General features: G+C 45.4%; 1 protein-coding gene across 2 annotated transcripts in view; it reads right to left on the bottom strand.

The window, feature by feature from the left end:
- The window catches only part of LOC134352661 (sodium/calcium exchanger 3-like), a 656,469-nt gene that overhangs the window by 539,196 nt on the left and 103,892 nt on the right, over nucleotides 1-13,381 (bottom strand). For both annotated transcript variants that reach the window (XM_063060006.1, XM_063060005.1), the window contains exon 2: nucleotides 6,132-7,964. In XM_063060006.1, the coding sequence (XP_062916076.1) occupies nucleotides 6,132-7,906 (1,775 nt within the window). In that variant the 5' untranslated portion in view covers nucleotides 7,907-7,964. The remainder of the gene's footprint in view (nucleotides 1-6,131; nucleotides 7,965-13,381) is intronic.

Genomic DNA, 13,381 nt, shown 5'->3' with positions numbered 1-13,381 from the left:
ATTCAAACATTGATTGAACTTCCTTCGACTTCTAACAAAGTGCTTCTAACTACTAGTCACTAAATGAAATGTACAAATAACTTGAAATGATCTTGAAGGCTAATTGCTTAACAATGCAATAATAAGTAATCAACAACAGCTGTGAGCTTACAATCAGCAGTCAGATCTAGTCATTAGAAATAAAATAACAAACCATATCAGGAAGGACATAACAGTAAGTGATGTATGAAGCCCCAGACATATCTAATGTCAACAATGGCCATCAGAATGAAGCTGTGCTATGAAAAAGTTTGCTGTTGATCCACAGATCATTAAAATGAGCACCTAATGGCATAAGTGGGTATTGATACAATTGGTTATTGGAAACTGATTGCAGTTGGTTGCAGAATGCTATTCCCAGAAGTGTGCCAAGCCCAATAAAGGGCAGAGATGTTGCAATGGAGAGAGTGGAAAGAGCTTACAATCTAGCAAAATCAACAACATCCACATTGATCTCGTCCGCGGTGGCTTGCTATGGCAAGGCAAAAGAATGCGGTGGGTCTCAATTCCACTGCAACACCATTCTCTCTGTACTTCTTGCCGCCTCAGGAATGCAGCCAGCATACTCAGCACTCTCCCATCGGGCACAAAGTTCATACCACCAGGCTCAAGGACAGCTTCCAGGGGTTCCCAACCTGGAGTCCAAGGACTACGCAGTTCATGGAAATGGTCCATGGCATAAAAAAGGTTGTGAACCCCAAATCTATCCCATTTTTAAGAGTCTTCAGTACTCCTGGACAATAAGTTGGACTCCTGTCCTCACAACCTACTTCATTATGGTCTTGCACTTATCGTTTACTTGCAACTGCACTCTTTTGATAGACTTTTATACTTTATTCTGGACTATAATTGTTTTACCTTATTCTAACTCAATGCACTGTGTAATTATTTGATCTGTCTGAACAGCGCACAAGACAAGCTTTTCACTGTATCTTGACCCCCATCTTAACCGAATTTTACAGGAGCACCATTGAGAGCATCCTGACTAGCTGCATCTCCATCTGGCATGGAAGCAGTCAAGCATTAATCCACAAGTCCCTACAAGTGACTGTGAGAACATCTCAGAGTATCACAGGGATCTCCCTACCATCCATCAGGGACATTTATGAGGAGCGCTGTAAACACTGGACCCTTAGTATTATCAAGGATCCCACCCATCCATCCAGTATCATCTTTGACTTTCTACCATCAGGCAGGAGACTCCGATGTATAAAGACAAGAACGGTCAGGATGGGCAACAGTTTCTTCCCTCAGGCTGTTAGACTTCTGAACTCCCTGCCACATCGCATTCGAAGCATCACTGGTTAATCTCTTCTGTACTTGGCAACATTTAATATTAATGCACTTTAGTTTGTTATTTATGCGCAATTCATCTGTAGATTTTATACTTACCTTCTTAAGTTATCGTGTGCTATGTATGTTATGTGTACGACTGTGCTTTACACCCTGGTTCGGAGAAACATTGTCTTATTTCAATATACATAATATATTTATATACAGTGGCATGCAAAAGTTTGGGCACATCAGTCAAAATTTCTGTTACCGTGAATAGCTAAGCGAGTAAAGGATGACCTGATTTCCAAAAGGCATAAAGTTAAAGATGACACATTTCTTTAATGTTTTAAGCAAAATTACTTCTTTATTTCCATCTTTTACAGTTTCAAGATAACAAAAAAGGAAAAGGGCCCGAAACGAAAGTTTGGGCACCCTGCATGGTCATTACTAAGTGACACCCCCTTTGGCAAGAATCACAGCTTGTAAATGCTTCTTGTAGCCAGCTAAGAGTCTTCCAATTTTTGTTTGGGGGATTCTCGCCCATTCTTCCTTGTAAAAGGCTTCTAGTTCTGTGCGATTCTGTGCAATTCCAAACATACCTTTGCTCATTGCGGCCAAAATGTTCTATTTTAACTTCATCAGTCCACAGGACTTGTTTCCAAAATGCATCGGACTTGTTTAGCTGTTGCTTTGCAAACTTCTGACGCCGAATTTTGTGGTGAGAAATTCATGAATTTTCTGGAGAAAAAAGGATGCAGAATTTCATGAAAAGAACACCTCTCCAACTTGTTAAGCACGGGGGTGGATCAATCATGCTTTGGGCTTGTATTGCAGCCAGTGGCATGGGGAACATTTCACTGGTAGAGGGAAGAACGAATTCAATTAAATACCAGCAAATTCTGGAAGCAAACATCACACCATCTGTAAAAAAGCTGAAGATGAAAAGAGGATGGCTTCTACAACAGGATGATGATCCTAAACACACCTCAAAATCCACAATGGACTACCTCAAGAGGTGCAAGCTGAAGGTTTTGCCATGGCCCTCACAGTCCCCCGACCTAAACATCATCGAGAATCTGTGGATAGACCTCAAAAGAGCGGTGCATGTAAGATGGCCCAAGAATCTCACAGAACTAGAAGCCTTTTGCAAGGAAGAATGGGCGAAAATCCCCCAAACAAGAATTGAAAGACTCTTAGCTACAGAAAGTGGTTACAAGCTGTGATACTTGCCAAAGGGGGTGTCACTGAGTACTGACCATGCAGAGTACCCAAACTTTTTCTTCGGGCTCTTTTTCTTTTTTGTTATTTTGAAATGGTAGAAGATGGAAATAAAAAAGTAATCTTGCTTAAAGCATTAAAGAAATATGTCATCTTTAACTTTATGCCTTTTGGAAATCAGGTCATCATAGCTATTCACACTAACAGAAATTTTGACCAGGGGTGCCCAAACTTTTGCATGCCACTGTATGTTATATACATGTATATAGTTAAATGACAATAAACTTGACTTGGTACATGTGACATTAATAAACCAACACCAATACATTCAAGGCAGGTTTAAACATTTCAAGAAACATGCAATCATGCTTACAATTCACTGTATGGAAAGTCTACAAGTGCAAATATGGAGGCACCCCAGTAAACTCTCCGAATAAAGTGTTTAATGTGAAAAAGATAAAAGACAAGATCAGGACTGATTGCAGAGTCCTGACCTGGAAAAGCAACTACCCACCTCCCTGCACAGGCACCCACAGTTTTCCTCTAGTTTTCTGCTCCAGATCACAGCCCCTGCAGTTTCATATCTCCAATCTACACATTAAGTCTCGTTTTTCTTGGAATATGCTGAGATAAACATTGCTTTCCTTAGTCTTATCAAATAGCAGTGTTGCAAGAGTCATTCTGTAGACCAGGGCTTATAGAACATGGAACAGTACAGCATGGGAACAGGTCATTCGGCCCACAGTGTTGTGCTGAACCAACTAAAAAAACAAATCAAAAGCACCCAAACACTAATCACTCCAACTAACCCACACCGTGTCCATATCCCTCCATCTTCCTCACCTCTATGTGCCTATCCAAACATCTCCTAAAAGCCTCTAATGTATTTGCCTCTACCACCATCCCAAGCAGCCACCACTCTCTAAACAAAAAAACTTACCCCTCATATCCCCCTTTGAACCCACCCCCTCTCACCTTCAGTGTATGCCCTCTGGGATTAGGCATTTCAACCCTGGGAAGCAGATACTCCCAGTCTACTCTAAATATTCCTGTGCACCCAGAGAGAGACCATGGCACATGACACAGTGGGCAGCTCCCAACCTTTTTTTAATACCATGGACCCCTACCATTAACCGGGTCTGTGCGCACCAGGTTGGGAACTCCTGCTATAAACATTGACACCAAAAGATGGAGAAGATGGGAAGGAGCTTCTGAAACCTCAATGTACTTCACCCCCCACACCAACTCAGAAGAGAGGTAATAGCTCTGTAAACAGTATCGTTTGTTTATTAACCAAGTAGTGCACAAAACTTATAGACCATTAACATTTGTTTTTGAATACCAAGTACCTTAGGATTTTTTTTAAATTGCTAAAATTTCATGGCATGCAACAACTAACCTTTTCTTAATACTAGCAGCACTTGCATGGAATGAGGAGAGAGTTGGAGTGAGGCCTCCGTCAATCAAGGTCAGCCGTGGATGTTGCACTCTAACTGTCTAGATACGCAAGCTAGGGCAGTACAATATGAAGAGCAGCTGTTGTCCATGTAACAAGATCCCCCTCACCACACAGCTGATGAACCCAAAGGAATGGCAGAGACCGATACCACAGGAGTTGCCAGTCAGCATTGAACTCAACATAGGACTGCCTGAGGGGCTCCAGCTCCAGATTTTTCCCTTGGGGTTTACTCCTGAAGCCTTCCCCATGTGGTGGTATAACCACAAGGCAACAGAGGTTTCCTTCTCCTAAATGAGCTGCCAACCACAGCTGACAAGCCCCATCTTTGCCCCTTCTCCTGTCAGTAGAAATGGTTCTACTGGGCTTAGTAGCTAAGCCAAACATGAAGGCCTTGTCCCCATTACCACCCCCAAGAGCTGGAGTACCGTTTCTCAGAGCAACACACACAAAATGCTGGAGGAGCTCATCACACCAGACGGCATTTATGGAAAAGAATAAACAGTTGACATTATGGGCTGAGACCCTTCATCAGGACTGGAAAGGAAGGAGAGAAGTCAGAATAAGAAGGTGGGCGGGGGGACAGGGAGGAAGTAGTAAAAGGTGGTAGGCCGAAATGTCAACTGCTTACTCTTTTCTATAGGTCCTGCCTGACCTGCTGAGCTCCTCCAGCATTTTGTGCCTATTACCTTGGACTTCCAGCAGATTTTCTCGTGTTTGTGATACTACTGTTTCTCAGCACTGCTTGCTTTTTGAATGCCGCCACAGAAATGCAAGTTCCAAGACATAAAGAAAATAACAGTTTATTTTCTATAGAGCGATGATAGCAAAGAACACCTTTATTAATAGAGGCCAGCAAGGTTCTTCACCATTCCCAATATAAACTCTTCGGTGTTCAGGTTTGTAAATGGAAAGCAGAACATTCTGGAATCTGAAGAGCTTCACTGTAATAATTTGGCCAATTACCAATTACACAAGTCAACCTCTGCCATAAGTAGGGGCGGAGGATTAGTATAAATCCACAAGCAATGATGGCAAGGTGCACTCATTCAATCTACATCACCAGAGCATACCACAGAAACGTAATTGTACCACAGTGACAGCAGCTCACCTTTAATCCCGCAAATTTACTTCAAAGTCTTCGCATCCTCTTCATGCAAGAACAACAAGTACTTCCTCAGAAACATTCAGGAAATAATCCAGCTTTAGACCTTAACCAAAAACCTTCTCCTTTGACAGGTGTCGACTGACAATGACGCAAGGAGCCAATATGGGAACTACTGCAGTACAGATTGATTGACAGTGGCTAAAATCAGGCCCCCTTGCATTTAATTCCTCCACAAAGATTTTCAGTTGTTCATGCATCCCCCAGAAAAAGCACAAGGCAGGATTTACCAACACTAAATGCATTGGAAACTTACTTCCCCTCCACCAATAGCTTAAGGGTCACCACAGCTGTAAGCACAGTCAGCTTGGTGAGATGGGAGTAGGGAGATGTAGCCTCTGTGACCCCAGTTGATTTAAAATGGAAAGGATTATTTTAGTGCTTTTCCTTCAGTGGGATAGAGGCCTTACACTGTCACTGGAATGCAAAGAGGGCTGGGGCATCAATGCAACCCCATCCTCTGATGGTCAGACTAATTAAAATTAATGAGAGGGTGGGGAATGCTAAATGCACTCTAAAGATCTAACCCGTTTACAGCCTGCTGTTGGTATCGAGAGGCAGCTGCGTTACATGAGAACGGAAAGCAAGCGGCGGCTCTGAAAGGAGAGGCTCAACAACGAAAAGACCCGAGCGTCAACCACAAACCACCACTTGCTCTTGGCCACACTGCACCAGGATATGTGGATCCCGAATCAGCCTCCACCAAACCACCAACAGACAATCCCTTCAGAAAACATCATACGCATCTCAAGTGTTGGCTCTACCAGGTATCTGAAGAGGATGTGAACATGCAAATCAAAATGCAGAACTATAGAAATATAAAGGGCTTCACACACGTGGCATACCAGCATTATTAACAGTGTCCATTCCAATAGTGAATGATTCACCCAATTACTCATACTTTGGCAATGGAACATTACTCTCCTTCCTTTTTGTAGTGGTTTATAAAACAATGGCTGCTTAGCATTTTGTACTTACACTGTCTCGTCATTCAAGAATTGCAATTCCCCGTAGGCATCCTCATAGTCCACTCCACCTCCCCGGGCTGTGCCTTCCACCGTGCGGTATGGTATGATGACCGTCCCTCGGGCTCCAGATGTCCTCAGGACCTTCACCTCCATCATGCCAACGCTCTCGCTAACGTGGTAGACCTTGTCTTCAAAGGTGAAGATGCCCGCGTGGTCGTCATCCAGGATCGTCACCGTGGCGGTCAAGGGTGAGATGAGGCGCCCCTTGGGAAAGCTGTTTGAATCGGAGTCAAACATGCCCTCAGCGTCACCGCTCCTGAGATTCCCCAGGCGGACAAAGAAATGCTCATCCTCCTCGAATATGTCATCGTCAATGATGCCCACTGTGATTTCCTTTGTGGTTTCTCCTGGCTTGAAGATCAAGGTGCCTTCGCTGTATTCGTAGTCTGAGCCAGCGTTGGCCGAGCCGTCCTCCGTCCGGTAGTCTACATAAAAGGTACTGTTCTGCTCACCACCCTTACACACCACAGTCAGAGTGACGAGCCCACAGTTCTCCAGGCACTGGTAGTTGGCCGGTTCGAAGCAGATCTTGCTGCACAGCTCTTCCCCGGGCTCCGACTTCCCCTCGTTGAGGTTGGTTGTCTTCTTGGCGTGATCGGCGGCGTGCTTCTTCAAGATGTTGCCTGCGCCGGTCATCATCCTGGTGGCTTGAATGCGGTAGAACGCTCTGCTCTTCTGTTGATGGAGCAAGGCGTAGTAGTTGGCCATCTCGACCAGTTGTTCCAGCTCTCGATCCGGGTACTTCTGCTTGAGGTCCTTAAGGATCCGGATGGCTTCCTTTCGACTTTCATCCAGATCCTTGGCTTCCAGGGTGATCACGGTTCCATCAGGGAGAACACCGTCTCCGTGTTCCAGGATCATTTTGCCGTCCATCTCGATCCCTTTGGGAAGCTCCCCTTCGGTCTCGATAATAATTCCCCTGCGTTTGTCCGCACGGTACCTTTTGTAGACATACTTATAGAAGAGCAGCCTCTTGTCGGCAATCCAGGCGAAGACCACGCAAACTGGGAAGAAGAGCAGAGTCAGTAACGCCTCCCAAACCTGGACCACGCCTGGGGAGAAAACCGCTAGGATCAGGTACAACCAGATGTAGGCAAAGATACTCCAGGAAGCAGTGACAAAGAAGACCCGGAGGTGTTTGACTCTCCGAACTTCACCGTCAGGGATACAGTAGACACATACGGCAATGATGACAAACATATTGAACGCTGCGCTGCCAACAATGGTGCCAGGTCCCAGTTCTCCAGCCAAAAAGCCGTGCCCGCACACTTCAATGACCGACATTAGGATCTCTGGGGCCGAGGAGCCCAATGCCATCAGTGTCAAGTTGGACACAGTCTCATTCCAGATTCGAACGGTGGCTATGCTGGTCTCCCCATTGGGTTTGGTGATGGTAATCTCTTTCTCCTGTGAAGTGATGACCTCAATAGAAGCCATGAAGCGGTCGGCGATGATGGAGACTCCAAGGAACATGTACATCATCGCAACAAAGTAGACAATGGCCCTGGCAACTTTGTCTCCTAGGGATGGATTTTGTGGGTACCAAATTGGGAGTATGATTCCACGGTTACATTGGAAGGACCCAAAACACGTGAGGTTGGAAGGAGCATCAGGATCTTGAGTGTTGGTCGCTTCTGCCTCCCAGAGGATCATCATGAATAAAGTGATCTGGACTCCAGTGCCCATGAGAGGGGACAGGAAGGGTCTCCACTCCAACCTGGCCATTGGCACAGTCTTCTGTCGGAGGGAACACAGATTTCAAGGTCTCCCAATCTTTGGATATCTGGAACGGCAAAGATTAAAAAATATATATATATTAATACTGTCACAATTTGTGAGGCACTGGTAGTTGGAATACTTGCAATTTACTTAAATCAGACAAAGACTTGATCTGACTGTAATAGCTCCAGAAATTAATTTGAAGGATCTGTTATTTTGCAATGAAGTTTCTTACATAACATTAATTCCAATGCTTAAATACAGGATTGATTGATGTCACATCACTTGTGCGGTAATAATGAGCTTAAACAGTTTTACAGAGAAAATTCAAATTCTTACTTCAAACCAAACACAGTACACTAGAATGGTTCCATGCCCCAGAAGAGAGTTCACATTTACTCCCAATGGTTTACTAACTTACAGAAATAAATTGTGATACAGTCTCTTTACTTCTGGAGATATTTTAAAGCAGCTTAGTTATTTCCTCGTCCTGCAGAGCTTTGAGACTGTTGTTACGAATGAGACCAGCACATATATTGCAAGCTTAATCAGGAATAAAATTTATTTAGTATCTTTCTCATCCACAAAGCATCCCCAAGTCCTCTGCACTCAGTTTCTACGCCGTTTCTTCTGTAAGAATGGCGGCTCACTTGGACACAGTGGCCGCTCCAGGTCCAAACGAAAGTGTAATTGTTTGTCCTTTATATCTTTTTTTTACAATCGTTAGTCTGAGGCCTCCATTGGTCAAGGTCGACCATGGATGTTGTGCCCTAGCAGTTTAGATACACAAGCCTGGGCAGTACGATATGGAGAGCATATGTTGCCCAAGTAGCAAGCTCCCCCTCTCCACGCAACTGAAGAACGCAAAGGAAGGACGGAGACCGAGAGTTTGGCACCAGCAGCGTCGCAGGAGTTGCCAGTCAGCCTTGAACTCAGCGTAGGGCTGCCTCAGGGACTCCAGCTCCGGATTTTTCCCTCGGGCTTTACTCCCGAAGCCTTTGCCATGAGTGGGTACAGCCCCAAGGGACCAGAGGTTTGAGATCAGAGTTTTCCTTCTCCTAGATGAGCCGCCAGCCACAGCTTACAAGGCCCATCTGCCCAAAACAACTGGTTTTAAGGCATCAGTAACCCACCTTTGCCCCTCTCACTGCCAGGCTCAGTAGCTAAGCTACAAACGAAAGCCAGGAGCTGTACTCGGTCGTCAGAGGATATTTGAGGTGCATGCTATTGGGAGCATTTAAAAGTTAGAGGGAGCTTGGCCCCATTACCATCCCCACTTTGACAAGCATAATGATCATAAGACACTACTGGATACTACAAAACATGGGTCCGCCCCATCAGTGGGTTCTTTGATAGTGATGGAGCTGGACTTATTGCATACCACTGTGGCGCCAAAGCGGTGTGTGGTGTGAGTAACTGTCTAGGATGTTTTTACTGGGGTGGCAAGACCCTGTTGGGCATTGGTAAGGTAGAATACCGCCAAGTCCGGTTCACTGGTTCTTGGTGAGACCGACGGCACGGGAGCTGTGTGGCCTCAGCTATGATGAGGACTAGGCCCTCGTGCCGCGGGGTCGCCTGTTGCATCCACCCAGAGGAGGAGAAACCAGTGGTGGCACGGGAGACAGGAAGTGGCACAGGAATCGGTACCAGATTGGGGGCAGGCCACCCCCCCATCGGTGTTCACTCATTCGAAGAACAGGCCAACTTACCATCAATCTACAAACCATGCCACTCAAGGTCTCGGGCTGGATACTTTCTTCTTTGTTACTGCTTTTCTACTACCCTAAACATTGTGCTATGTGCTGTGTGCTGTTAGTAGCGTGTTTTGCACCTTGGCCCGGAGGAACGAAGTTTCATTTCGCTATATCTATGTATGGCTAAATGATAATTAAACCTGAACTTTTGAACTGTAGTAACATAACTGTTAATCATCAGGCTATAATTACTACAGTAAATAAATGACCAAATGTTAATTGAAGGGTTTATGCTTGCCAGACATCAGAAGGACTCCCTCAGTTCTTCTTCAAAAGAGGAGCACAAGCTCAAACTTGCTGACAATGAGAAGCTTGGACTATCCAAAGAATGTCATCTGTGCATTTTACTAGCCTGATTTATGCATTTTCATTCTTTGAAGTCAGCCTTGAACGCATAACTTTTTAATCTCGAAGCAAGAATGCTCCCAGCAGAATATATAGGCATCCGTTAGTCTTGTGAGACCATGGATTTGCACCTTGGAAGGCTTCCAGGGCGCAGGCCTGGGCAAGGTTGTATGGAAGACTGGCAGTTGCCCATGCTGCAGGTCTCCCCTCTCCACGCCACCGATGTTGTCCAAGGGAAGGGCACCAGGACCAATTCAGCTTGGCACCTGTGTCGTCGCAGAGCAATGCGTGGTTAAGTGCCTTGCTGAAGGACACAACACACTGCCTCAGCCAAGGCTCGAACTGGCGACCTTCAGATCACTAGACGAACGCCTTAACCACTTGGCCACGCGCCAACACAGTCATATTCTATTGAGCTGCTTTGGCGAAGCGAACCCGAACATCTCGACAGCAAAGATGCAGAAGTCAAGATGATAGCTCAGCATTCAATACTATCACCACCGCCCCCCCCCCCCAAAGCTAATCAATAAGTTTCAAGAATTTGGCCTCAATACCTCCTTGTGCAACTGGATCCTCGATTTCCTCACTTGTAGACCCCAGTCAGTTTGGATTAGCAACAACACCTCCGCCACATTCACCAACAGCAGAGGTGCACCACAAGGCTGTGTGCTTAGCTTCCCCACCCCACCCCCACCGCTCTACATTTAAGACTGTGAGGTTAAGCACAGCTCCAATGCCATATTTTTAAAATGCTGATGACACCACTGTTGCTGGCCAAATCAATGATAGTAACAAATCAATATATAGGAGGGAGATTCAAAATCTGGCTGAGTGGTGCCATAACAACAACCTCTTACTCAACGTCAGCAAGACCAATGAACTGATTATTGACTTCAGTGAGGAGAAGACCAGAGGTCCATGAACCAGTTCTCACTGGAGGATCAGAGGTGGAGAGGGTCAGCAACTTCAAATTCCTCGGTGTTATCAATTCAGAGCATCTGTCCTGCACCCAACGCACAAGTACCATTACGAAGAAAGCATGCACCACCTCTGCATTCATAGAAGTGTGCGAAGATTCGGCATGTCGTCTGAAAATTTGATGAACTTCTATGGATGTGTGGTGGGGAGTATATTGACTGGTTGCATCAAGGCCTGGTATGGAAACACCAATGCCCTTGAACACAAAGCAGTGGGCACAGCCCAATCCAACAGGGTTAAAGTCCTCCCCGCCATTGAGCACAGGTGCACAGAGCATTGTTGCAAGAAAGCATCATCCATCATGAAGGGCTCCCACCAGAAAAGCCATGCTCTCTGGGGAAGTCCAGAACGAGGGGCCACAGTTTGAGGATAGAGGGGAAGCCTTTTAGGACCAAGATTAGGAAAAACTTCTTCACACAGAGAGTGGTGAATCTGTGGAATTCTCTGCAACAGGAAACAGTTGAGGCCAGTTCATTGGCTATATTTAAGAGGGAGTTAGATATGGCCTTTGTGGCTACGGGGGTCAGGGGGTATGGAGGGAAGGCTGGGGTGGGGTTCTGAGTTGGATGATCAGCCATGATCATAATAAATGGCGGTGCAGGCTCGAAGGGCCGAATGGCCTACTCCTGCACCTATTTTCTATGTTTCTATGTTTCTTCTCAGGGCTGCCATTAGGAAGAGATACAGGAGCCCCAGTACCCACACCACCAGGTTCAAGAACAATTATTACCCCTCAACCATCAGGCTCTTGAAACAAAAGGGATAACTTCATTCACCCCATCCCTGACGGTACCCACAACCTATAGACTCACTTTCAAGGACTCATCCTCTGCTCTTGATATTTACATTTATTTATTTATTATTATTTTTCATTTGCATTTGCCTGAAAACTGAGATTCAAGAAAGAATGTACTGGCATTGAAGAGGGTTCACGAGAATGATCCTGGGAATAAAAAAGTTAACATTTGATGGCTTTGAGCCTGTACTCGCTGGAGTTTAGAAGAATGAGAGGAGATCCCATTACAAACTATCTAGATAGAGTGGACATGGAGAGGATGCTTCCTACAGTGGAGGAGTCCAGGGCAGGAGGGCATAGCCTCAGAATACAAGGACGTCCCTTTTGAACAGAAATGAGGAAGAATTTCTTCAGCCAGAGGGTGGTGAATCTGTGGAATTCATTGCCATAGACACATGTGGAGGCCAAAGCACTGGGTATATTTAAAGCAGCAGTTGATAGGATCTTGAATGGTAAGGGTGTCAAAGGTTATGGGGAAAAGGCAGGAGAAAGGGGTTGACGGGGGATAGTAAATCAGCCATAATGGAATGGTTGAGTAGAATCAATGGGCTGAATAGCCTAATTCTGCTCCTACAGCTTGTGGTCTTGCGATCTAAGCTTGCCAGGATGTTGCTCTGTTGTTACTAATGACCTGGATAGAGTGGATGTAGAGAGGATGTTTCCTAGGGTGGGACAGTCTAAGACCAGAGGACACAGCCTCAGAATAGAGGGGTGTCCTTTTAGAACGGAGATGAGGAGGAATTTCTTTAGCAAGAGAGTGGTGAATCTGTGGACTTCATTGCCACAGGCGCCTGTGAAGGCCAAGTCTTTATGTATACTTAAGGCAGAGGTTGATAGGTTCTTGATTAGCCAGGGCACAAAGGGATACGGGGAGAAGGCAGGAGATTGAGGCTAAGAGGGAAAAATAGATCAGCCATGATGAAATAACTGAGCAGACTCAATGGGCCAAATGGCCTTATTCTGCTCCTATACCTTATGGTTTTATGGTCTATACTTTCATCCAGTCGAGCAGCATCTGAGACTGGCAAAGAAATTGGCAACATTTCAGGTCGAAGCCCTGCATCAGAAGATAAGATATAGAGTTAAGCTTCAAAGTTGGAGATTGAGAGGAGATCTGGTGGGGACATTTATCACATACAAAGAGGAATCGCTCCCATTTCTTACGGTCTTAGAAACCTTAATTACCGACAGCTCTTCCTTGATCAGCCAAGGCCTTCGCTGAGTAAGTGAACTTCGGCCTTTTATATCTGTCAGTCTTCAGTGCAAAATGATAACCCTTTACAAAGCGGGACAAGACAGAGTGTGGGCTTTACAGAAAGTGGTTTCGAGTCTACCATGTTTGTGTGGGTCTGGAGTCATGTATGGCCCAGACCAGGTCAGGATGGACACTTCCCACCAAAGGCAGACGGACCCATTCGCGTCTCAGCAACGTTCCTGCAGCTTTCTGACCGCCACGGCTAACACTAGATTTCATTTCTGGATTTATGCAGTTTGCTAAATTAAATTCTCCTATTGGTGTGCTGGGACGAGTTCGTGACTCTGGATAACTTTGAATTAATTAAGCTGGCTCTGGATTATAAACACAATAACATAATTATTCTGTTGGAC

Source organism: Mobula hypostoma, chromosome 10 (genome assembly GCF_963921235.1).
Source record: "Mobula hypostoma chromosome 10, sMobHyp1.1, whole genome shotgun sequence".
Classification (NCBI taxonomy): domain Eukaryota; kingdom Metazoa; phylum Chordata; class Chondrichthyes; order Myliobatiformes; family Myliobatidae; genus Mobula; species Mobula hypostoma.
This window is presented reverse-complemented; position numbering and strand designations above follow the sequence as displayed.